A 27,453-nucleotide genomic window follows, 5' to 3' on the forward strand; every position below is an offset into this window, starting at 1 on the left:
TCTAAAATGAGGAGTCATTGAACAGCTTCAAGTAGAAGAGTGGATGTTTCTTTCCTGCTGTGTTTAGAATAGGCTTTAGAGAGTCAAGTGTAATAGCTGAGAGATCAATTAGGAGGCTATTATGAAACTCCAGGTGAGAAATGATGGACATAGAAATTTGACAGTCTTCAGCATATAGATGGTATTAGAGCCATAGGACTGGATGTGCTCACCAAAACAATTTAGGTAACATGTTCTGATCCATTTAAACTTTGGCTTTAGAACACTCCTAACCATCCTTGGTGCTACTTCTGGAAGACTTTAATAAAGGCTGGTAGTCAACTTAACATGTTCTAACTTGCTTTACATATTAACTTGAGGAAGGAAATTATCTCATAATGATTTGGCAGGTATCTGATGTTTTGCTTTGATAGAAAGAACCAAATCTCTTTTTCAGAAGTGTATTAGCTTCTAAAAAGATTAAAGTTAAAGATAACTTGTAGTACTGAACTCCTTGAAAGCAGAGCAGTATGTTGTCCACCTTTATATTTTCATGGTCTAACATACTGTTTGGCACGTGAAAAGCAATCAATAAATGTTTAATGAATATCCAAGAATCTGAAGTTATCATAATCATAAGACACAAAACAAAATTACAAAAGGAAATTTATTTCAAAAGCATAAGGGAACATTTACTTTTAAACAAGGTGATAAACAGGTGTCTTGCAAAAGAAAAACAAATCCATGGCATGAAGTTTTCCGTTCAAATTTTCAAAGTAAAAATAACCCAAGTTGTGCACTATTGCCTTAGGAAAGGGACGGGGAACAGTGAGGTGGTAAAGGAACACAGTCAACTTAATATCAAACTTGAGAAAGTAAAGTCACTTCTGCTCAGCTTTGAGTTTACAAATATTAAAAAGAACAAGAGGAAAAATTACACTTAATGTTCAGATTTATATAACTGTAGTCCCAATACAGCTTCTGTACTTGAAATGGCTTTAGGCCACTGGCTGATCTGCCTCTGAGGTCCAGACTACCTGGTCACAGTTTTCAAATGGTAATTCCATGTTCCTATGTCTGTTCAGATTCCAAGGAGCTTAGGTTCAGCTCATAGTCTTTTGGAATGTTTAGAGATTATTGCCACCACTCCATAGTCAAGCTGACCAACTTCTTTTGCTCACTTGTATCATTCTAGTCTTTAAAAAATATTTTCTCAATAAACATGTGCAGTAATTCTAACAAGGGGTTTTGCTTTTCCCCCCCAATGTAGAGGTAACAGTAATGAAGACACCTGCATTGGAATCACAAACTCTTCCTCAAAAAATATGTCAAACTGCTAGAAACTGTCACTCAGGCATTGGATTTGAATAGCAAACTTGGGGAGGGAAGATTAACTGTGGAACAAAAATATATGAAACATTCAAATGCAGAGCAAAGGGCCTATGCTACTAAAAATGCCCATGACATTAAACACTCCACAAACCCCCCATCTGTTGTTTTAACTAAAGATTCTATTGGCTAACTTAGACAATAACTTTGATTAATAACCTGAGAAGTTAAAATCTTGAAAGTGGCAAAAGCAAACTGAGAGAGCATCCCTTATTTATTGGTATACCATGTTACCAAGTCACTTTTCCTGGGCTGCCCTGGTTATTAAATCCCCAAATTCTAAATTATTCTATCTCATCCTGTAGAAACCTATATATACATCAGATTCTGTATTTCTCCAACAGGGATCTCCATATTTATCTTTGAAAATGCAGCCTTTGTTTATTTTTAGCTTTAAATAACAATAATCATGTAAGTGCAACTGACTCAAAAGCCCTCACTACCGGGAGGAAAACCTAGATAACAAGTGAATAACGGATTCAGCCTCAAAAGGATAATCACTGTGTCAAAGACTACCCGTTCCTGGAATTTTAAAAAATGATTTATGTTGTGTAGTCAAGTTTCACAGCATGCATATATATATACACACACACACACATACATATATGCTTATGTATGTATGTATATTATACATACACATTTCTATTTCAAATAGTAAGATCCCATATCTGAAAGTTTGTGTCACACATATGGAGAAGAGTTAAGTAAGCAGTGCAAAGGAACTTACTTACTTCTAAAAATGTAATGTCATTTCCACATTTTAAGAAAGCTGATCGGTATTTTGCTTTTCTGACACAATGTAGGAATGCTGTACCACTGCCTAGCTTTATTAAATAACAATGAAAATAAAATGTATGATTGACCATTACTCTTCTCCATATGTTGAGGGGAAAAAAAAAGACAAGAGGGGACAGGAAAGTCAGTAACCTTTCAAAACTGATAACTTTACCAGTTATCAGAAACGGACTGAATTTCATTACATTTAAGATTTGAATACCTCTCAATAACAAATTATCAAGATGTTTAAAAGATTCACAATATGAAGTCTGAATAATGATACTGCAAAAACAAGTCAAGACTGCGGACAAAGCATCCAAAAATATCATTGTGGTTTTTACCTTGGACACAACCATGGTCTGTTACAAAAGTAGATCATACATACAAAGGTATAAAGAACATTAAATTTTTAGCTGAAGGCAGCAGTCTTTTTAAAGGGATATCCCCGGCAATCCAATGAGAAGTACAATTTTAGTATATTAAGCTCATGGCAATGCTGAAGAATGTGACGTCTTGTTCAGTAGAGTCTTCCCCGACTACGATTTCCTCGTGCTCCCCAACCTCGGCCACCTCTACTTCCCCTGAAGGCTCCTCTCTGCTCTACGAAAAAGCGAACAAGGGTTTAGGTCTTGTTCAGGACTTCATGGGACAGCAAACAGAGAAGAAATGTAGCTTGCAGCTCTCAATGTAGCAGTAGGCTCTATAAATAAAGCAGCACTGGTATTCTGCTAGTCCATCTACAGATTCAATCTGTACATAAAGCCAGGGCATCTATATATACCAAAGCACACATGGCAAGGTACCAAATACATTCATAGTAGGGAACTCAACTAAATGTATTCCATTAACAAAGGTATTTCAAGGTGACAATATTATAACTACATTGTTTATTTCTTTATTTTGGTGCTTATCACTGCCAAAGATAATTAATGAAGCTACAAAAATTTCTATACTGAGTATGGAATTAACAAAAAAGCCACTGGCCTTCAAAAGTCAGTAACATATATGTAAAGTATCTTAAACTATCAGTGATCAATTCTGAAAAATTAGGCTAGAATGAACCTTTCAAATGCAATGAATAGGCAATTTGTTTTGATCACCATATTTCAAAATAATATTCATATAAATGCCGACAGCTTTTCTCACTGCTTTATCAGCTATGTATGAGCTGCTCAGAGTGCTGCTTAAAAGGTGCTATGTATATATATGGTATTTGGATTACTGATGTAAAGGAAGCATATCTTTTGCTGAAAAATCAAGTCACTTGTGTCATATGGTAGAATGAGTCTGTGACAGAATGGGATCTGATTCAAAGTCACCTCTCATGTCAGGACACATTTTTCTAAGTTGATTGGAATGCAAAGCATTTAAATAAAACCATCATGAGTGAACACATTAAGAAAATCAGAGGTAGTCTGTGTATAAGATGCTCCTACTCATAGATGCAATGTCTGTGGTGCATTCAGGGAGTACAGCAACCTTAATTTAGTAACTTCCTTATGCTGTAAATCCTGCATTTTTGACTGTTTAAGACGTCTGCACATTTTCCCCCAACATACTCATTATCAAACCTTCATTTCTCAGTTAACATCAACACACTTACCAAATTAACACCCCATAGCTATTATATTACCTATAAATTAACAAACTACTAAAATCTACCCTTTTAATTGTTTTTCAATCAATTTTAATATGAACTCAGTTACCCTCAATGGTTCAGCTATATCTAATAAGTATATTAAACACACAGTATGCAGGGATTATATGCTGTCATTATCTTTTCTATAGTGGCTATGTCTTTTTGATCTGCAACTAATGAAGCTATTTTTACAGTACATGGAATAATAACCAAAGTTTCTTTCTTCTTCCTCCTGAAGGGACTATTCTGCACTTTAATGCTCTTTTCAATGGTTTCAAGATTACATTACTCACACTGCTCCCGTTAAGATTATACTTTATTTTTATATCCTAAAAAGGTTAACAGCTGAAGGACACAAGTCACAAAATATAGAATTAGTACTTGTGGCTTGTGTCCTTCAAGTCTGCTCTCCAAGGAAAACTAAACACGGGTATGTATTTGCAAATAATTTGATTGAAAATGTACCAGGAAGCCAAACTAAGTTGTGGGAACAAATACCATTTGATAAAGCAAACAACAGAGACATTGGTTAGGAAAGTGATAAACCTGGATAAGGAAAAAACTCTAAATATGTCTCAACTCCCGAATATAACAATACTAGCAGAAATTTTGCTCCTACTTCCCAACAGGAACAATCAGTTTAGTATGCTTTTTTTTTTTTTTTTGGTGGGGGGAGGTAATTAGGTTTATTTATTTATTTATACCTTTTGAGGGAGGTATTGGGGATTGAACCCAGGACCTCATGCATGCAAGGCACACGCTCTCCAAGTGAGCTATACCCTCCCCCCAGTTTAGTATGCTTTGTAACTCAATTTATGACAAGCATTCCGATGACAAGGTTAACTTCTATAGGAATATTAAAGTATGGTTAACACCAGACACAAAAGACAATCAACAGGCATGTTTGTTCTGCCCTTGTTATTCTGAGGACTACAGAACAACTGAAGTGACTCCAGGATTTTTGTCTTGAGTAAAACTCATTTTTTTCACATTGATAATTTAAAAAAAACAAACCAAACAACCCACATACAGCCTAAAGCTTTGCATTTTTCACATGTCTTTTCCACGTGCATTCATTATATCATCTGATTCTTCCTATCAGGCAGGCAATGAATTTCACGGGGCTGAATCCTCATGGAAACTCAGTAACTGACTTGCCTAAGTGAAAATGAAGACAATTCTCTATGTATTGCCATAGCTCTTGATTACTTTCATTTAAGTCAAATGAAGATAGTATCTGAGAGAATAACTGATTTTAAGACTGATTTTGACAGGCACCACATTAAATCATACAAGTGACAGAGGACATTTAGTGCAATGAAGTAACAAAAAATCCTTTCCATTTACAAAATGCCTTCACAAATAGTCTTTTTTGAAGTTTTTACTCTCAATGCTATCCCTATTTTTCACGTAAGAGAAGAGGCTAAAAGATGCACATTTACCTATTATCATGTAAGTTAAAGAGTTCAGTGATCTTTTCTAAAGTTGCCTCAAAGAGTCCAACTGGAGTAGAAGGGTTTATTTCACAATCTAAAACTGCCTTTCTCCAATCTGTTTGCTCAGATATTAGAGGAATTTAGCTATTGTAGGAGGCATTTGCTTAATGTCACAATCATCTCACTCTGGAAACAATTATAGAGAGTATATGCTTCAGAGTGCAATTTTTGGGGAATAATTACTGTTGAATTAATTCTAATTGGTAATCAAGACCAATCATAAGCATGTTTGGTTCCTAATATTAAACTTTGTCTTCTTAAGATTAAGAATCTTAGTCAGTGATATTTTTATCCATTCTTCTTTAAAATGATCTATGAGGACATAAGCCAATGAGCCAAACTTCACTTCTGATTCAACAGCCCTGGGAGAGACTGCACTAGTGGGAAGCTCTCCTGGCACTAAATGGCTAAACTGAAAGGAGGACTGCACTCTGGGCAGCGGAGGAGCCTGCAACAGGACACATCTTCCTTGTTAGATGATGCTTTAACATCTGACTCCACCTTCTGACTTTTCCTTTGAAGTAGTACAGAAGATGGGAGGACAAGCAGTAGGCTGACAAGGTCCAAGAAGGATCATTAATACCACATCTGCCAGAAGCTATATCCATCCCTGAGGGAACTGTACCAAACGTCTTGCCTTGAAACTAAAAGAAAACCTGGAATGGATGGTTCATGCCACCTTTGTTGGTTTTATTTTTCCCCCTATTGGCTCCTCTGAATGTAAGAGGCATATTTTTCTTTTTTAAGTTTTTAGTGAGTGTTACATGCTCAATTCAGTCAGCCCACAAGGGTGGGTCAGAAAGGAATAAGCCCCCAACAATTCAAATTCCCCAAGCTAACTCAAAGAGTCACCTGAAAGGGCTATGATCCTCTTTTCAATTAGTAATCAAAATCAAACACAACACAATTCTGCCTAGTCTCTCATACTGCTTGTACCCAAACGGAAACGCTCACCATAATTAAAGTTGCCCAAATTGCTGCTATATTTCCCACTAGGAGGATTATAAATCTGCCTGGCATCCCTTTTTGGTCCTGCTGAAGATTTCTTGGGTGGTGAACCTGAAGTTGTATCTTCACTGGCTCTCTTTTGCCTATAATGGGAGGAAGAACAGCAATAAAAAAAAATTCTTTTATATCAGAGGCTATCAGTATATTTATAATTTATCATACAGGTTACGAAAGACATCCTAAAGATGAAAGTCACATCAGAAGAAAAAAGTAGTAACATTCTAATGTCATCAAATTAACTGCTTTTGTAATGCAGACACTGTCAGAGAGAGCCATTTACAAGGCTTTAAAACAATCTGAAATACGTAGCTTCGCAGATTATGTACAAGTGACTTATTTTATAAAACTTGTCAGAAAAGTCTACTTATGCCACAGGAATAAAAATTAGCCTAAAAACTCCACAGTTGTATTCCATCAGTTTATTTTATAAATACTAGATTCGACTCTATATCTTAAGGCATGTTTCTCAGTCATATTTTAACATCTTATTAAGAATTATTTAACTAATAATGTACCATTTTATACAGGGAATGTAATATCTGAATTCAGATTTTTCATATTTATAAGTCAAATATTAGAACACTTTAATCCCCTTTAAATATGTTTCTTACCCAAGTTCAACCTTCTGTACAGGTTTCCAGGATAATGTTACTGTGCTCTTGTAAGAAGGAGGAATGTGGAAGAGATCCTAAAAAGACAAAATTAGAGATTTCTAATCTATTTGGTGGTGTGGGCAGTGGTAGTTAAGGGTGGGAAACAGGGAGACACATCTCAGTTTTAGGAGAGGAAACTAATTTATCCTTCTTGCTTTTGTGCTGGTGACTAAAATAATGACCTAAAAAAACTGCAAGAGAAAAGTAAACAGGGACAATTTTGTTTACAAATTACATCTATTACCTCATTAATGTTATTTTGTGCACATCACTAAGAAGCTGCAGCTAAGTTTTTTCTAAATGTCATTTCAAGTTACCAGACAAAATATCAATATTTATCAACTTTAATAAACAAAGTCCTCAAGTATTTTCTTCTGCACAGATGCAGTCACTGACGTTCTTTAAGGAAAATACAATGGTGCAATCTTCATTTGCTTCTGCAGATTTTTAAGTGGTTCAAAGTTAGAACAAAACTAAAGTTCTGGCTAATCATGTTTTTTTCTTCCCTGCAAATATCTGCATATTACTAATAAGGAAAAAACTCACAAGATTTAAATACTAAATTATTAATATATGGTAATGCAAATGTTTGCTGAATTTAAACCTTAAAATAATTCAGAACTGAAATAATCTAACCTCATAATATCCTCGAAACTACATCCTCAAAAATATATTTAGGAACGAATTCCTAAATATATTTGTTCTTGGTATTTTACCTAATATTTCTTATCAGCTTTACTCTAATTTTTATATACAAGTAAAATGTGATAAAAGTAAACTGAGTTTCTTTCACAGTTAAAATGAATATACAAATAAAAATCACCTCTTAGTATATAAAATTTAAGTCAAGGGTACCAGATAAATGCAAGGAATTAGCCAATATAAACTCCTTTGAAGCAAAAATGCTTGAGGTTTCTAGCTGTAGTGATTTAGCATATATGTTATTAATTAAGAAACTGTCAGTCCTGGGTTCAATCTCCAGTACCTCCACTAAAAGTGTCCATAGGAGAGGAAAGGGGAAGGTTTCAATTTTAAACATCTTAAATCTCAGGTGACAATGGGAAACTGGGGTATAGTTTGTGGATACATTGAAACAGAAGTGAAAGTAAATTTTGGAATTAGATGAGTCTGGTTAGATAGGAACCAAAAACTGTAAGGAGATGCAACAGATGGACCAAAATACATCAGTTTTTCTTGTGATTTCCCTAAAACAAAGAATTGATCATGCCACATTCAAAAAATATTTCAGGATTTTCTGGCAAGTACCTTTGTCAAAAAGTTGGGGGATTTTTTAAATTAAGAAAAAAGAAAGCTATTCTTTATCACACCTTTTCACAATTTAATATTATTTGCTTACATTTTCCTGTGATTTTTGAAATTAAACCATTGTGTCTTGTAACGTCCTAGTTGAGCTGCTGGCCAGCAGCTTCCTTCAGGAGGATTTGGAGCAAATGTGTCTGCTGACTTGTCACCTGCTGGAGGGAGGCCTGGAGGGCTGCTGGGAACTAGATCCTGTGAACACTTATTTGGCCTTCTCTGTGGTTTATGCTATAAACTCTATGGTTTTTGAATAACAATTTCATGTTTTAATTTAATATTGGCAATCCAATATTTAGTATTTTTAATCCAATCAAAATTGGTTGCTGACCTTTTCATCACTCTTCCCCACATGACTTCCTACTACAGTCTTATTTAAATCACTATGGTTTCCTGAAGAGGACATTTTCTCACCTCCATGTGGTGGGTCATAGTATTTGCTAAGTTTAAAATGTTCTTAACATCATAGTCTATCTTCAAGTTTGACTTATGTCATCAATTCAAATAAAGTCAAATCTCACATTTAACATATTAATTCAGTTTGAAATTATTATTTAAGATTTGAAATAAGTGGTGGCAATTACAAAATTTTCTTTGAGATGAAAATTAGTATTCTTACCTCTTCTGCTTTTAATGCCTTTTCACTTTTCCCCTTGGCAATGATACTCATCCCTTAATATTGCACTGTTTTCTCTGAAAAGCCTCCCTTTCTCTTCTGATAAAAAGTAATTATTCCATGGGATTTTTACCAGGTAAGTTTTAACACGTACCACCAACCCTGATTTTGTTACCGTCAGGCTTTATGCTATAGGGGTTACAAATATTTCTTTCTCCCATCTGGCTACAATACTATTAACTCGTAACAATACTATTAACTTACAGGTTATCAAATGATGGCTACTTTGTTATGATTCCTTTAGTTCTCTCAGGTTATTAGTTTTTTGTTTAGGCTAAACAGATACTTGGGACAGTAAACATAACTAAAGGATATTTATGGCTTAATGGTAAGATATACTTTAGCCTATAGACTATAGAGAGTATAGAAAACTCTCAATTTATTATAGACAGTTAGTAGAAAAGACCACAGGAAAACATTTCATGTGCCACACAGGACTGTCCATTCTTAGTGTAAGAGAAGGGTTTTATTTTGCATTCAAAGGAACCCCATAGCATTAAGACCACCAGAATTTAAGTCAGTGAAGTTTCTGAGTCTAAATGTATCTGCTCCAATGCTTTGGGTCAGAATAACTCTGCCTGCCTCCCTTTGTTTGCCTTATCTTCTGCAGTAACTTTTAAATAAATAAAACACTGTATTGTAACAGCTACAGAAATGTCACTTGCTATTATAAAAAGCATAAAGCTTTAAAAGGCCAAACATCTGGAATGCAATGGTATCGCTCCTTAATCAGTACCATTACAGACATAAAGACACATGGAAAACCTCCTGCACTAACTTTCTATCTAGCTGGGATGACTGGGTAAGAAAGGAAGACTTACCTTGATTAAAACATTGATATTATTTGTTATTTTCAATGCAACAACTTTAATCTTGTTCTAGAAAAGGACAACAAAATTATATTAAAATGCCAGTAAGTTTCATGATGTATATTTCATTTCCATATAGAACTTGAATAATTCTACTTCTCTTTCAGAATCATTTCTACAGTTAGAGAATTCCTTGGTTTGTATCTACAAGTAATGCTGATTCCTGTGTCTCGACTCAAAGCGAGTACAGAGATGGCAAAGAAAGCACATAATCTTTATCTTCCATTAACAGGTTAGAACATTAAAGTGCTGTTTACTTGAGAATTTACTTGAGAAACGACAAGGGACAGGTCATGGACACACAGCAATTGTTTTAAAAGAAATTTAAGTTACAGGAAGACATAATGAAAACTTAAAAAATATTTCAGTAGGACGAGGATGATGATTGATCAAAATAGATGAGATCAGGAAACATCAAAAATCTCAACACAAACACAGATATAGTTTGGTATAGAATTGGCAGTTTAATCTTTTTTTTTCCCTAATGTAAATTAATATTTGGGTTTCAAAAAGGTGAAATTAGAAGTATCACAACCATCAATCAAATATTTAAACAAAATATGCTGCTAATGAGACCCTAGTGAAAGACTGGTATATCAAAATTTGGTAACAAACATTGTTCACAAACATTGGAAACATTCAAGATAAAAAAGTTTCTTATATAACTTAGCATTGTAATTAAATATGCAGGCTTCTAACATATCTTTAACTTAGACTTGTATCATCAGTTCAAATTAAGTCGAATGTTACATTTCAATATATGAATTCAGTTTGAATTTGTAATAAATGGTGGCTATTATAAAAATTTCCTTACAAGATGTAACCTAATATTCTTACCTCGTCTGTTTTTAAAGCCTCACCCGTTTTACCCTGGAGAGCCAAGCGAAGTTGTCTGATATAAACCTGCAGGCCCCGTGCAAAGTACTGCAGCCTAAATGAAGAAGTAATTGTTAACAAACCATCACTTCAACTTTGTTTTTATACTTCAACTTTGTTTTTAAATTCAAAGAATATTCTATTATAGCTAAATGATCTTTATCAATAAAAAGTAAATATGGGGGGGTTCTTTTAATAATCAGTGTATGATCACAAGCGATACACAAATAAGAAAAATAAAAGCAGTTTTTCTTTATCAAAAATTGGAATAAATTCAGTCAACCTGGCAAGGGAAACATTTCTAGTACTGTTGTAAGGAAGCTTGTTATGTTAACCTGTTAGGCATGTGTCTAAATTAGAAACAACCAGGGGCCATGGACTAGAGTCAGGTGGCCTGGGTTCTACTCTTCTACTGGCCAAATGAAGGTCAAGTGACATAGACAAGTCACAATCTCTGTGTGTTTATCTGCTAACGAGGGACAGTGAACCATTTGTACCTCAGGGTCCAGCTTAAAAATAAAACAAAATTGTAGATTTAAAAATTTATTATAAACTCGTATCAACTGCAAAGGGTCCTGAGTAATCTCTTTTTCATATTTGTTCCCAGGTAATATGTGAAGAAAGGTGGTACCATAACTCCATCCTGCTGATGTCTAGGAATTCTGCTTAACAACCTGGAATCATTGTTTTTTATTCATTTTTAGAGTAATTTCCTAAAATGCCTGCTTCTGGTCAAATTTTCACCAAGTATTAAACCTCTGCCTTGCCAAAGCATAGAAGACAGTTAACAGATGATACAGTGGCCAAGCATCTTAAAACTTAGATGTGAATTTGTTAATGGAATGATTCAATGAAGTATCTTCATGAAAACTACTTGTATCAATTTCTCTACTCCTCCAGCAGCACTATAAGATAGTAATAACACTGTAAGATATTAATAGCAGCTACAGTTTACTGAGTACTATGTGCCAGGCATTGTGCTTAAAGCTTTTCATCCATTGTCTCATTTAATTCTTACAACTCTATAAAGCAGGTACTATTATCAATAAATTTAATAGCTAAGGAAAATTCGGGGAATAATAGAGGTTAGGAAACCTGCTCAAGATCATAGAGCAAGTGGGAAGAGCCAGAGTCCATTTTTGACAAAGGTCATTTTCTACCACAGATTTGCTATACCACGACAGCTGTATGTTTATATAAATCCCTGTTTTGTGGATTTTTTGCACTGGGGCAAGACAAGGCAGGGAGAAAGCTCTTGTAAAGTGAAAACAAAACCCAGAGCTTCAAAATAGCCTTCACCTTTGTCAAGGATTGGGCCACTTCAATCATACATCACCTGATTTTGAAATCTTTGAGCTTTTCTGCATTCAATTTGGCTGTTAAAAAATCTGGAAGTTTTCGGCCCAACTGGTGAAAGCTGTACAACAAACATTCCACGTAACTGAACTGCAGCTTAGGCTCTTCATTACCAGCATTCTCTCCATTTTCTGCTTCTTCTGGAGGGAGAGGCATGTACTCCTAAGAGATGAAAATACAGAGATGTATGCAATCTGCTCTAGACACTCTAGTTATAAACATGCACTCAAGTAATTATAGGGCATGCTTTTTAAAGACATGAAGCATTAAAAACCACTAAGATCAGAAATTTAGGAAAGCTACCTCTTTTATATATAGGATCAATGACCCAGCCTGTCAACTCTCCGTATTAACTATAGTATATCTGCTGCTACTACTACTGACAATGAAAGTGACTAGCATTTATTAGGCACTAGGCAGATGAAGGAACTGAGGTTCTGAGAGCCCAGGTAACTTTCCCAGGGTGAAAAAGCTAGGAAGCTAAAAAGTTACGACTCAATCTAGGTTTGATGGTCCTAGAAAAAATACTCCTAAAATTTATATGGAACCACAAAAAGCCAAAGATCCCAAAAAGCCAAAGAAAATCTGAGAAAGAAGAACAAAGCAAGAGGCATCACACTTCTTGATTTCAAGCTATATTATAAAGTTACAGTATATCATCAAAACAGTATTGTACTGGCATAAAAACAGACAGACAGACCAATGGCATAGAAGAATCAAGAGCCCAGAAATAAACCCAAGCACACATGGTCAACTAATACTTGACAAAGGAGCCAAGAACACTCAATGGAAAGAAGATAAGTCTCTTCAATAAATGGTACTGGGATAACTGGATATGCACATGCAAAAGAATGAAACTGGACCCATATCTCACACCACTCACAAAAATTAATTCAAAATGGATTAAAGATTTAAATGTAAAACCTCGAAACCATGAAACTCCTAGAAGAAAACACAGGAATAAATCTCCTTGACATGGGTCACTGTAATGAATTTATGAATTTTTGGATATGACAGCTAAATCAAGCCACAAAATAAAAAACAAGAGGGTTACTTGGAAAAAAAAAATTTTTTTACCAAAAAAAAAAAAAAAAAAAAAAGAAGAAAAAAAAAAAAGTGGGGACTACAAACTAAAAAGATTACACAGACCAAAGTGAAAAGACAACCTGTGAAATGGGGAAAAAATTTGCAAATCATGTATCTGATAAGAGGTTAATATCCAAAATATATAAATATACATATAAGTCAAAAGCAAAATAAAAACAAGACAAAAAAAAACCCTCAAACACAAATAACCTAATCAAAACGAGCAAAACACCAGAACAGACATTTCTCCAAAGAAGATATATGAAAGGCCAATAGATATATGAAAAGATGCTCAACATCACTAGTCATTAGGGAAATGCAAGTTAAAACCACAATGAGATATCAGTTCATACTTGTTAGAATGGCCATCATCAAAAAGATAAGAGATAACAAATGCTGTCATGGATGTGGAGAAAAGGAAACCTCTATGTGCTGTTGGTGGGACTGGGACTGTAAATTGGTACAGCTGCTATGAAAAACAGTATGGAGGATCCTCAAAAAATTAAAAATAGAACCACCATATGATCCAGCAATTCCACTTCTAAGAATATATTCAAAAGAAATGAAAATACTAAGTTGAAAAGGTATCTGTACGCACCCTCATGTTCACAGCAGCATTATTTATAATATCCAAGACATAGAAACAACATAAGTGTCCACTGATGAAGAGATAAAGAAGTTGTGGTATACACAATGGAATACTATTCAGCCATAAAAAGGAAGTATTACCATTTGCAACAACATGGATAGACCTTGAAGGCATTATACCAAGTGAAATAAGTAAGAGAAAGACAAATACTGTATGATCTCACTTAGGTGTGAAATCTTTAAATACACACACACCTAGAATCATAGAAAAGGAGATCAGACTTGTGGTTACCAGAGGTGGAGGGTGTGGGAGCGGGAACTGGAGGAAAGTGGTCAAAGGTACAAACTTCCAGTTATAAGTACTAGGGATGTAATGTACAAAATTATATAGCTAACACTGTTGTAGGATATATAGGAAAATTAAGAGAGTAAATCCTCAGAGTTTTTATCACAAGGAGAAAAATTTTTTCATTTTATTGTTAGATGGATGTTGGCTAAACCTACTGTGGTATTTCACAATACATGTAAATCAAACCACATGCTGTAAACCTTAAACTTACACATTGACATATGTCAATTATTTCTCAATGAAACTGGAAAAAAAAAGGTGGGGGAGTTGATGCTCATAACTACTACATTATGCTAACTCCAAAAGTCTTTCCTGAACATTGGTCCGTGCTGTTTAAGTAGTGACTTGCTTTGCATTCAAAGTACTACCAAAAGCACTGGATCAGTGTTGTAATGCCTCAGAAGGTGCTCTAAGTCTGGAAGAGCACCAGAGCTGGATGACTCAATTCAAGGTATGGGCTGAATGCTTATCACTGTGTCAGTTATATAGAACTGTTCACATCCAACAAGAAAATCACTTGGTAAAGCTGACAATGAGTTCATCAGATGGCCTATTTTCTCCACAATCATGACTTATTATGACTTTATTTCCAGGTTGCTATAAGCTTTTTGTCCTTGGGCAGCAAACTCAGTGGTGATCTGGAGCAAACATTAAAAATGTTTTGATAAAGAAACAGCAGAAAGACTTACTATTTACACCTTGTATTGTATTTTACCTAAAGCATCAATAGAAGAAATGCCAACAGATTAAAACAGACTTTTTTTTTTAAAAGCAGACAATATGTGGCCTGAGCAGCTAATACCACTTGCTAGAATTATTATCTAATCACTTCAAAAGCTGGTTCTCCATAATCTAGAAATTAATACTATAGTATTAAGACTCTGTAAATCTACACTGACTATGCCATAATGAAAGAAAAAAGTTCTTACCAATAACTTATCAAACAGTTTCCTTAAATTTGTTTCTAGCTTTTCCATGTCACCGCAAAATGAACTCATCTCGGCCAACAGTTTCAATACCTAAAACACACAATTCACTGTTATTAACATTCTTTTTTTCTTTTTTTTCTTTTTTTCTTTTGGAATGAGCAAGGGCTGTGAAATAAGACTGATTCTAGATAACTATTTAAGACTGCTTATTTTTCAGTTATACTTTTACAGAATCATAATGTCTGAACTAGAGATGCAGCCCTATATTATACTGTTGAGGAGACAAAGTCAGAGAGACGATGTGACTCGGCAAAGGCACAATGTATTTGAGTGTCAGGGCAGACCCTAAAACCCAGATCTCATGACTCTCAATGCATCTGTGAGACTAAGTAAGGAAAAGAATACACATGACACTTTCTGCTGCAGGTTAATAATGTACAATGAAGGGACAACAAGCAAGAACTCTTAACAGCTAAGAATTACTAGCATTTAAGATGGGCCTCCTCTGCTATTGAACTTAGTCTCTGGATCCTAACTCAAGTACTGGTAACTGTCACTATTCTTGACGGTCATCTCTCCAACACTCAATCCCAGGCTGATAAGCCAACCCAGGACATGTGAAGCAAACTATAGTGTCAGTGCACAGTGAGACTCTATCCCAAAGACCTATGAGGGAAATGGCACATGCATTTCCATATTTCAGTTCAATTCAACAATCATTATTAAAGTGCTTTTCAGAATAAGGCTCTGCCTTAGATTCTGGGGATTCAGAGAGGAATAAGGTTAAATGTAGGGGGATAAATGTAAAATATTACATATGCTATAAAAAAATGTATACATACATTACAGTTGAGATACAAAGGAGAGAGAGAGAGTAGTCAACTGTATTGGAGAAAGGATAAAGGATATTTTGTGTTAATCAGTTTAAGTCTGGCTCTATCAGTTACAGAGACAGGAATGGTCATGACTGAACACTGTATTTTAAAGTAGTAAGGCTACAAAGGCCGCGCCTGACCACAATGAAAACTAAGCAGCGTTTTAACTGTAGCAAACCCTCACTGCATCCATAAAGCGTTCCTATAACTAATCCGTGGACAGGTTACTAGCTAGCCACCACTAGGCCTTTAACCTCTTAGAAATCAGATCGAAGTTAGTGGTTTACATTTATGTCAAAATATGAGACTGCTTTTTCAGTGCTAAAAGCAGAAATTTTCTCTTACCTCCAACTGTATATCAAGACCCTCCACTGGGGTAGTCAAGGAACCAAGGTTAGGGAGAACTTGCTCACAGAAGTAAGTCACAAACCTTGTGGAATGCACGTTTTTCTGCAAAAATCCAAAGAGTATTGAATTGTCAAAAAATATGTATGTATATATTCTCTCAAATATAACAGTACGATGTCATCCACAAATGCTGAGTAGCAAAGCACCAAGTACTATGGCTACAATACAGTACAGTGCGCACCCCAGAAATAACCTCAAAAGACAATATATACTTTGTTGCAAAGTAATCTGGAGCATAGGGACTTTTATACATCTTTGAACTCTTCCTTTATTCTCACGTCAAATTTTGGGGGAAACTTCAGCGTTGAATTTTAGACTGTACATTTTCCCAAAAGGATAATTCCTTTACATTGTGTTTTTCAAACTTTGCTATGCACACCCCAGAATATTCATGGCCAGAGGAAGCACAAAGCCAGAGATAAAGGGCATATTCATCTACAACAGCAATCAATTTAAGAAGAAAAGTTAAATTTCTAAACCAAGTATTTTAAAAACTTGGCCAAATTATAAAGTATGATGCAAAATTCTCAAGACTTTAAAAAATCTCTAAGCAAGATTATATAGGGAAATTTCTTGCTGCTTTGGGTTCTTCACCTAGGCCTCCAGAAAGTAAGTAATTGCTTCACTGCGTTAATATTTTTATGCAAAGATCTGAGGAGAATGCTCAAGTGTATATCCATAGAAATATAAACTAACAGAGCAATCAAAACAGCAGCTATATAAAACAAAGAGCTCACAGAGAATAGGGGAACTGCCTGCCGAGTGCACTGTAAGAGCCTGTCCACACAGTCAGGATCCGAGGGATTGAAGGTTTGTTCCAGGTCAGCCTGCTCAGCCACCAACTCTACAAGTTGCTGTCTTCCACTCACTGTCTGTAAGCTTTTTAACCCAGAAAGTATCTTCATGAACAGGACAAATTCTTCTCCAGTCACATCTTCTAGAACCTGGAAAGAGACAATCAGAACAGTTCTTAGTATCTTTATCACTTGAAGGGTAAAGAAAGATCAGTGTTGAAACAGCATAGCAAATTTATTTCATAAAAGTCAGTTTGCTGCTAACGTTTCTGAAATACTAAAGAGAGGACAACTTCTCGCGTCAGTCAATTTAGCTTCAGAATAAGCCATGCATTCTCAGTGGTGTGCTATATTGTTTCCAAGAGAACAAAATTTGGGTCTTGGAAAATTTTATTCTTTTTTAATGTATAATGCACAGATATACATACAGTACGTAAACAGACACACAGTGTATCTGCAGTATTAAAATTTCATGGGAGAGTGGCAAAGGAAAAAAATGTCTAAAATGGCTCTTCAGGGGTTGATAGCAAAAAAAAAAAAAAAAAAAAAGAGAGAAAAATTCTGCAGTAAACTGTCAAATCGGATTCAGTTCCCTACATTTAAAAGCAGCCTCATTCACATCAATATGGTAATCGTACACAAAATAGGAGACTATGCAAATTTTAAGTGCTCCATATAGGTGGGTCTAAGCCTTTCTGTTCACTGACCAAGGAACAAGCAATCATGACATACCCTACCAGACTACCAGCTGAGGCATATATAGTGCAAAAACTAGGTAATTTTAATGTGATTTCATTTTTCATTTTGAAATGACCCAGCATAATATGGGAACATCTTAAAATTAGAGAGAAAGGTGGGAACTAGGTAAAATTTCCTAAAGGAAATGATTTGTTCAGAGACCTGATGAATGTATAAATTTTGAGTATAACACCGCAAAGGATTTATGTATGATCAAACCCTTTAAATTAACACATTGATTCATCATGACAAGTGACCAAAGTGCAAAATACAATATAAGAAAAGCTTGGAGTTCTATGGTGGTTGTAATGGGATGTGTAATTTTATACACAAGCTACATACAGCACTGACAAATACTGATAATTTCAAATATGTTCTTGTGCATTAGAGAAGTTCTACTAAATGACAACTGAAGCTTACCTTTTTGGATTCAGTTAGTATAAGTTCCTCTACTTCCTTTGTTAAGACTTCATCTGGTAAAGTCTTAAGTTTTGTAGAAAGAAATTTGATTGCCCTTTCTCTAACAATGTCCTCTCCTTGAAGTATTTGGCTGAACAAGCCACCTAAAGTCCCTGCAAAACAAAACAGTTGCATGTAAGCAAGTCAATTCTATATAGTAATGAAATTTTTCCAGTTAATTTGAGTTGTAGTATTTCTTTTCAAGTGATTTAACAAACATCCTGAATATCACTGATACTGGTTAAACTAGTTTGAAATTTCTATAGACCCAACCCAGAGTGATCATATGCTCTGTTCATGGATTCAGAATCAGCTTGAGCATGACTTTCCTTTTTTTATCATTACTACTAATAAATAAACCCAGGTATTTCAGAAGAATTTCTTTAATGTGGCAAAGGGAGTTTTTCCAACAGATTTCTAAGGGATTTGATCTATTTTTGCAACTTTTTCTGCTGGTTTTTTGAGTCACAAACATTTTGAGCTAAGCAGCTTTTTTTTTTTTTAAAGAACACTTAGAATTTTTAGGAAATAGTTCTCTGAGTGAATCCCAGACTTTGTCCTTGTTGAGTATTGTCAAACTCTCCAATTTTTTAGGACATCAAACACAGTTCAGAACAAGAAGTTCCCTTACCTTTTGCATCCATCTTAAATATACTTAATAGGGCGTTGTTCACTAAATTAAATTCTGCAGAGTCATCTGGATAGAGAAAAAGTGGTACAATACATAAAATATATGAAAAATATCTGCTTCATTTTCAAACTTAAAACTCAACATAGTTTCTCACAGATTACACTGAGAGGGGACACATAACTAAGCATTTCTCTCAAGTACCAAGAAAATACACCTTCCTTGTAGGGGTAGAGAATCTGATCTGGAATACCTGGAAAGTTCTTATGTTAAGGTAGTACAATTAAGAAACGACAGGAAATGGCTGGGGGTGTGGAAATAGGGGTGTGTGGAAGTGCAGGTGGGAATTAGACAAATCATGATGCATCAAAATTCCCCACAGAATCCAGTCATTATACCTTTATAAACAGAATTCAAAACAAGACCAAGAATTAGATAATCATAAGTCATTAAGCTTCAAACTATTGAATGAAAAAAATAAATTTCTATCAGAGGTAGCACCTTCAGGTTAAAAAAAAAAAAAAAGCAAGCTAAAAAAGAGTCACTATTTCAGAGAGAAGTTATATTTAGGTAAAAGGGTAATAATAAAATTTCTTACCTGTCTGCAAGAGTTGGGTTAGTATATCTGCCACTCGGGGAAGATTTTCTCCAGTGGCAAATTGAGGCAGCTCTTTAATTGCTTGCCGTCGGATCTGAATATAATTTCAAATAAAAAATTAACTAAATACTATCATAAATAAAAACAACCACCTCAACCTTTAAATACTATTATTATCTGCCTGGAGTAGACAGATTGAGATTATAAACAACAGTTTATATACTGATTACATACAACTACTGTGTTTTTACTACCTTTGGGGCACATAATACAGTATCCCTCAAGAATGGCAAAGCCATACCTAGTCACTGTGTACTTTAGAATTTTCAGTATTGGCTACTTAATACATTTGTGAATACATTCTGTGCACTTAATTCCAAAAACATGGCCTTGGCTTATCTAGTTTAACATAAAAATTCAAAGGAGTTAAATCTAGCAAATGACGCATGAAATGTTAGTGATTCACTAATTTTATTTGAAAAGCTAGGAGCTAACAGCTGGAAATTTTTAGGAACCTGTATCAGCAGCCAGAAATGCTAATGGTTAATTCTGTTTCAAGGAAAAATTTTCTTTTTATTGTAGTAATCACATACAATTATTACACAGGTCAGTTATCTTTCTGCTATGCAAAATATTTAGGGTTGAAACTATACTTTATGCCACAAAACTATTTTAAATATCCAAGCAAGCATAAATTCACTAAATTAACACTAGTCTAATTTCATATGCACAATGTGTAACAATCTATGAAAAAGATGTGAGCCACAACTGTTTTTAACAGTGGACACCAAATAAGCAAAACAAAGTATTACGTAATTCTATGCATTTTTCACAGTTGAAAGGTGGCGAAAGAGCTAATACATTTTCTCACGCAGATGTAAGCCTCAGTATAGTGTCACACCAGGCCAGACCGCGTATTTTATTGAGCACTGATATAACTGGTACTTCAGTTATATTAGCTACACGCAGAAAATGACTGAAAATGTCAAGAGCAACATCTGAAAACTTGTTGAAAAGTATCAACCATACACTTACTGATACATCTTCATCCTCACAGAGGTCTAACTGTGCATTGATAGCAGAATCAGCCAATTCTGGAAAATGCTTAAAGAATTTCGGAATAAACTGAGCTGCTAATCTTTTTTCCTTGGTACCACCTTTGACACCATCCAATATCACTTGATAGGCATCTTTATGCTGAAACAAAGAATAAAGCAGAAAAGAAACACAATTTTGAAGGATGGGAAGCTAAACAAACTTCTTTGAGACTGCTTTAAATTAGCAAAAATTTATATAAGCTAAGAAATAGGGCTTATTTTTACTGCTTAAATTTGTCATCTACCGTCCTACCATGTGCTCCCCACCCCTTTATTATATGTGAGTTGGGAGAGAGAAGAATGACTCTAATTTTAAGTGGAAAACGCAAATAAATTTGTTATGGACCAACACTTCTTCATTCTAGTGACTACTGACCCTAGAATTGTGATTGTATGTACCCATGTTTAAAAACATTGTGATGAATATCATGGAATTCTCAAAGAATTGTGTTAACATTTACTTAAATATATTATCTGTTTCCAATTAGCACCTTGCAGAAGGCGGAGAGAACACATTCCTGAAATTAAGCAATACCAGGAAGGTAGCTTTATTTTGCCTCATTTTTATTTTAGGATATGACAATGGTAATTCATTCTATGTAGCTAGCCAATTTGGATTAAGACAGATTCTAATGTCACACAGTTAACTTTTCATTGGAATAATACATTCAAAGCTCATTTGTTTCCTTTTGGAAAGAATTTCAGAAGTGCTGTCCCTCAGATACTTACAACATAAAGTGTTAACATCAAGTTCCCAATCCCCCTTAAACACTTGCCTCCAAACCAGTCCTTTCATTAAATGACAATGATCAAGCTGGCAAACAAAGTAATAAACAGCGAGACTATAGATAAATCTTCTGTTTGGACATAGGGATTAAACTTTAAACTACCAGAAAACCTTAAATTTAATATGATACCAAATATGTATACAGCGTAGTATTTACTTTGTATAAGGCAATGGTCTAAATGCTTCATATGTGAGCTTACTTGATGCCATTAAGAAGGGATGGCTAATCTACATCCAATGGATTACAGAATCACCAAAATTTAGCATCGTTCAGGAAAGGAGTCATTGCAAAGCTATGTTAAGTGAAAAAAATAAAGCAGGATGGGAAGTTATTTAGGTCCAGTGGGATCTCAACTAAGGACATTTCTTTTTAAAAATAATCAGAAAAAAGTACGCCATGTATGAAAAGGCTATGGTCATAATTAGATCTTTAAAAGGTACAGATTTTAATATACTCTGCATAATTACTGTATTACTTTAAAAGTTCATAAACTGCCAACCTGTCTAAAAAACACATATTCTAAAAATTAGTTCTAATAAACAAGTTCCATCAAACTGATTAACGACAACTTCTTCTATTATCTTAAACACTAACACCAATCCCTAAATAACAAACTTCTGTGAATAAGGTTAGCTTTTTCATGAAATGCAGACACAAAATCAGTCTTTAGTATATTCACTCCTGAATACTGTACTTTAAAAGTATATTTTCAAAAGTACACTTTTTAGTGCAAAAGTTCAAAAAATCACAGCTGGCTTCTCTACCCCTTTACATTTCTGTGGCTTGTTTCATGGCAGTCTAACATTCTTACTTTTTGCAAAGTATCACAATCCAATTTCCTTTAATTCAACTTCAAGCTTCACTTGTAAAGCCCTTTAAATTGTCTAAAATTCATTGTCTAAAATTAAATGAAGAACCCCTGCTTGAAACAACCCACCCCACCCCCAAGAAAAAAAAATCTGGAATAGAATAAAAAGGAATCATTAGCAACATTTATTGAAAGCCTACAAGGGACTGAGGAATGCCTCGTGTACATGCCTCACAATAATCCTGAGTTAGGTGCTACTACTATCCCTATTTTTCAGATGAGAAAACCAAGGCTCAGAGAAGTGAAATAATTTGTCCAGAACCACACTGCTAGTTAAGTAGCAGATTCAGGACCTGAACATTGTTCTGACAGGCCCTTAAGTCAAGATCTGTGCTTAATGCTAAGCTTAATTGGAGTCTTTCAAAGTAGTGTCCTGAGATCTTAATTAACAAAGGAGGAAAGAAAAGCTTACCAAATCTAGGACTATCAAAAGAAAAATTTGAGTCCTAAATAGAGGTTCCACATTGGCATATAAATTGGGATGTAGTATCCTAAACACAGCAAGATCCTTGGAAAGTTAAGACATTTTAACATATTCAAACTAGAAATCAAAGTTCTTACCATTAACAGGCATCAGTTTTATCAAATAATTTCAGACATTACTAATAGACTTCAACTAATTCCCCTTTATGAAATGCAAAGTAAAATGATATTCTTCCTTGCCAGCTGTTTGAATTATTTGTCTTTTAACCATAGTATAGGGACAAGGCTTTCTTACAGGATCTCACTCAAGTAGTTACTACTTCTGCTTTTCAAAGTAGGAAATAAGATGTAAGTGGTATTTCCAGCAATCAACAGTGATTTAGTGACAGGCAGCAGTGTTAACAACAATAAAATATTTCAAATACTACAAAGCACTTTGTATTTTTCCTCTTCCAACACAGCTGTGTATTTTAGCTGGATAAATAAATTACTGATCTTAGTAAGAAGCTTTAATTGTAACTACTTTTAATCCATTTCTAAAACTGTATTTATGTGTGATTTTAATCTCTCATTAAAACAGCAAACTCTAAAGAAATCCCTAAGATATTTTCAAGTAAAAAGACAGTTACAATTTGACCCACATTCAGCAGACACATTCGAAAAGAAAAATCTTGTAATTATGATTGTCAGATCACAACTGATACATATGCATAAGTGGTCAGTGACGCCAGGTGGAGCCACATTTGGGTCCAGGATGCAGTCTCTATGAAATAAAGCATCACCTTAGAGAAGAAAGAATATAGTTTCAACGAATTTCTCAAGTATGACATAAAAGGAAAATGGATAAACTAAGCTATATTACTTTTTTCCTCTAACTCAATTAATAAACATAGTTTGTGTTTAACACTAAAGTAAACTGTTAATACTTTCACATATTTTTGAGGGATTGTGAACTTGGTTGGTCTGTGATTTTAGCTTAAGCATATCAAAAAAGGTACTAAAAGAATGCAATTTCATGAAATATAAGTCAGTAAAGCTTACACTCTTCCACCCTGGAGAGCCAGTTAACCCCTGTGTAAGAGCACACAGGAGAAATCAGAGTTCAGGCATTATATTGATCTAACTTGAGGTCAGCTGTACTGCCAAAATGCCTTAACAAGTGTTTCATGTATTTTTTAACTAAAAATTTTTTTGGCTACATAATCTAAAATTAAGTATCTGTATTTTAAAATTAAGCACATTCATAAAAATCTGAGACAAAATTTAAGTTAACGGTGGGTCAGAGCTTGTTTATGATGGCCTATTGGGAGCTCTGGGCAGGCACAGTGGAAAAGGGGTTTAGGAAGGTAAAAGAACACACAGAAGAGGGAGGAGACTTGACTAGGGAGTAGCAGAGGCGGGGGGGGGGTGGAATGGGAGGCTGAGCAAGTAGGTGGAACATGGGAGCTACAAGAGGAAAGATGACAGAGGGACTGGGGGGTTTTGAGGTACTAAATAATGCTTCGCTTAGAATTTATCACCTGCAGTTTGTTTATTGTAAAATACACACTCATGGTTTAAATATGTGTGAGTATGTATGTGTATAAAGTTCTCTTCTTCATAATAAATCATCCTGGAAAACAAGGGTTTTGTGCACATATATCTAGTGTATATATCTGCTCCTTCTTTGAATATATTTCTTCAAATGTCTACTGGAGGGCAGGGTACAGTGCAAGGAGAGAAACACACACAAAAAAGGATTTAACCCTTAAACTCAAGTACCCACAATTTAGTAAAGGAATATGAAAAGCCCTCACACGAAATAAAATACAAACTCAAGGTACTATAAATGAAAACAGTGCTAGGGAGGTTCCAAAAGAGAAAGATCTGATCTATTTGAGGCAAAGTAGCTGATACACCCTCAGAGGACTTGTGTATTCCTGATACATTCAGAGAGCACACTCTGAAAGGAGTCCTGACAGTCGTGGAGAGGGCACTCCCCTCAGTGGCAGCTACATGAGCAACTGTGGTACTCACCACTTTAAAAAGAGTGAAAATCAAAATAAAAGTCAGAAGAAAGTTCTACACTAAGAAAGTCAAAAATGGTGTCAGAAGTGTCCAGATAGGTACCTGCCATGAGATTTAAAGTCTTGGCTGTAAATCTTATAAAGTAACATGAAAAAATCTGATTTTACATACACTATGTACACTATACATAAAAACGTAAACATCTTTTCTCTCCTTAAAAAAATGAATGGCATCCCTTCCATTAAGTTGGCTCTTGCTTTTAATTAAAATTCACCAGCAGTCTCTTGACTACACCTGTTTTTGGTGGGTATTTAAGGATTTTCCTCTAAAAGGGAAGAAGTATTATACGATAAAGTAGATAAAGTAGAATTAGATGGCATTACTGTTTAGTTTTGCTTCAGTTCTCCCAGAATTCAGTTTGAAGCTGAGCAAATCATGACACTTCATTATGCAGAGGTCTTTTTATCTTATTTAGTTGCTTGACAGTTGTCATTACAGGTTCAGGAAGGTACTGATCTCCCATCATCTAAATGGAATTGTGCTAAAATTTTACAGCGCAGCACAGTGTCTGGTACGTGGTAGGCACAAAAAAATATACTGAATAAATGAAATCATGGGTCTTCATTGAAGTCTACAGGAAAGGGACCCCCCACCCCTGTTTTTCACAAACCTGTGTCTCCTAAGCACTCTACCTAAATTAAAAGTAGACTTTTTGCCTTGAGAAACACTTTTGGCGTCTTGAGGGATTACTCTCAGTCTAAACTGGTATTTATAATTAAAGATGACATAAGAGGAAAATGTGAGCAACTCTCAATTATTCATGGTATATATACCCACTAGGTCACAATGAATGAAAATATTTTCACTGGTAGTTCTCTCAAGGAACAAGGACAACAATAACAAAATCAAACTGAGTGACCGTAAGTTTTCCCCACGCTGCCTTAATGGGCAGAAAATGTCTCCTTCACAGCCGATCTAACACACACCCTATGTACATCTACAACAGACTGTCAGTATCTATTTCTCATTGATGATGTCAAAATTTCCTACTGAAATGGAAATATGTAGGGAAGGAAATCATCTGATACTTAAAACTAGTAATATTTGCAATTCTAGATTAAGCTAAAATAAGGTCCCAACATCAAAAAACAATTATTTTTGTTGGGCTCAGAGAGGTTCTACCTGAATTACACACATCCAGACAAGGGGCTGGGGGGGTCCAGCCACAGCTTTGCTAATGTTCTTAGACTCTAGGATCTCCTACTTCCTACACCACGGGGTGAGTAAGCAGAAGAATCACACCAAGTTCCAAACACTGAAAAGATCTGGCATGGGACTTCTAACAACAATGAACCTCAGGGAGAGCCTGGTTCTTTCCCCAAGAAAACACACACACAACCAGTTATCAACTCCTCCAGTTCAATGGACTTCAGTACTTGAAACTCACAACGGCTCGGCTCGTATGGCCAATTCAACACAGCTGAAACTGTGTTTCTGGGCAAACACCAGAGAACTCTTGCCAGACAACTCTATTTAAAGCTGCACTCCACCCCCCACCAACCTCCCGCATGGCCCTGTTTTATTTTCTTCATGACACTCTTCACTGGGGGGGGGGTTGTGTATCTTACTGGTTTTTATCACTAGTTTCCCTCACTAAAGACACTTTACGGGAGAGCACAGGTCTATCTTTTACCACCAGCGCCCGGCACAGCGCCCGGCCCATGGTAGCTGTTCAAGAAACATACTGAATAATGAAACCGTAAGTCCTCATTAAAGTCTGGACGAAAGAGCCTTTCTTCATTTTTCACAAACTTCCGTCTCCCAAGCACTCTTCCTAAATTAACTGCAGATTTTCGCCTCGAGAAAGACATTTTTGACCTCTCAAGAACTTTCATCTTCCGAGGGACTGAGCGCCACCGAAAAGAAGGAGAAAGACTTCAGTGAAATCCGGAGAGCAAGGCTCGAGAAGAGAATGAACAGGGGGCTGTGAAGAGTCTGACTTGGGAAACGCCACGGTGAGAAAAGCTGACTGAGGGACGCAGAGGAGCCTGGAACCCGCGGACTGCGCTCTCCCTGGTGAAGCCGGGGCCTGCACGCCCGGAGAGGGGCCCACCCCTACAAAACAGCAGGGGCGGCCGGGAGCCCGCGGGAGGGCGAAGCAGCAGTCCCCGCCGGGCCCGGGGACCGCTTTCGAGAGGCCGCGGAGCGCCCGGCCCTGCAGGCCGCTGGGGTACTCACTTGGCCCACTTGCTCCGTGGCATCGGCTAAGATGCCATAGTTGCGGTAAAGCTCCTCCACGGTCGGCATGGTGAGCGAAAAGCCCAGGGCCCGCTCCTGCTGTCCTCGTCGTCGCCGGCGCCACCGCCGCCTCTGAAGTTCTCCAAGCCTGCGACCCGCACTATTACGCCTCCAGCTGCCGCCAGGGCCGCCGCCAGTCACCGCGCACAGCACGGCTCCGCCCCCAACGTCTACGTAAAGACGTGCGCGTCAGGAGCGGCCTGCATTGACCGCCAATGCACAACCTGGGGTTTTATCGCCCTCTGGCGCTGGGAGGTGCAAAAAGCGGCCAGGACGGTTAAATTAGCTCATACCTTTTTTGGGAAGGATTGTGTGTGCCTGTCTAGGAGTTTTTGGTGCCGGCTGGAGGAAAATACAAAGATGACTGCGTTTCTGATCTTAAAAGATCTCACCAGAAAAGTGATTTCATAGGGAGAAAAACAGAATGATGACTGAGAGTGCAAGCTGTATGGGAAGTCATAAACTATTTCCTACTGACTCAAGAG

At 36.0% G+C, this 27,453-nt stretch overlaps 1 protein-coding gene across 2 annotated transcripts; it reads right to left on the bottom strand.

Annotated features, from left to right (window-relative positions):
• Positions 1-628: 628 nt before the first annotated feature.
• On the bottom strand, positions 629-27,125 carry API5 (apoptosis inhibitor 5). Of its 2 annotated transcripts, none has more exons than XM_074372149.1 (14): positions 26,909-27,125; positions 20,523-20,684; positions 19,488-19,581; positions 18,893-18,958; positions 18,223-18,374; positions 17,008-17,214; positions 16,208-16,312; positions 14,988-15,077; positions 12,016-12,197; positions 10,641-10,734; positions 9,756-9,812; positions 6,900-6,976; positions 6,235-6,371; positions 629-2,740 (listed from the first exon to the last, which is right to left on the bottom strand). In XM_074372149.1, the coding sequence occupies exons 1-14, from the start codon at positions 26,975-26,977 to the stop codon at positions 2,718-2,720; spliced, it is 1,515 nt and encodes a 504-aa protein (XP_074228250.1). In that variant the 5' UTR covers positions 26,978-27,125; the 3' UTR covers positions 629-2,717. The 2 variants fall into 2 exon arrangements, with proteins under 2 accessions (XP_074228250.1, XP_074228249.1); XM_074372148.1 differs by having other exon boundaries at positions 629-2,745.
• Between the last annotated feature and the right edge of the window lie 328 nt (positions 27,126-27,453).

Source organism: Camelus bactrianus, chromosome 10, assembly GCF_048773025.1.
Source record: "Camelus bactrianus isolate YW-2024 breed Bactrian camel chromosome 10, ASM4877302v1, whole genome shotgun sequence".
Taxonomy (NCBI): domain Eukaryota; kingdom Metazoa; phylum Chordata; class Mammalia; order Artiodactyla; family Camelidae; genus Camelus; species Camelus bactrianus.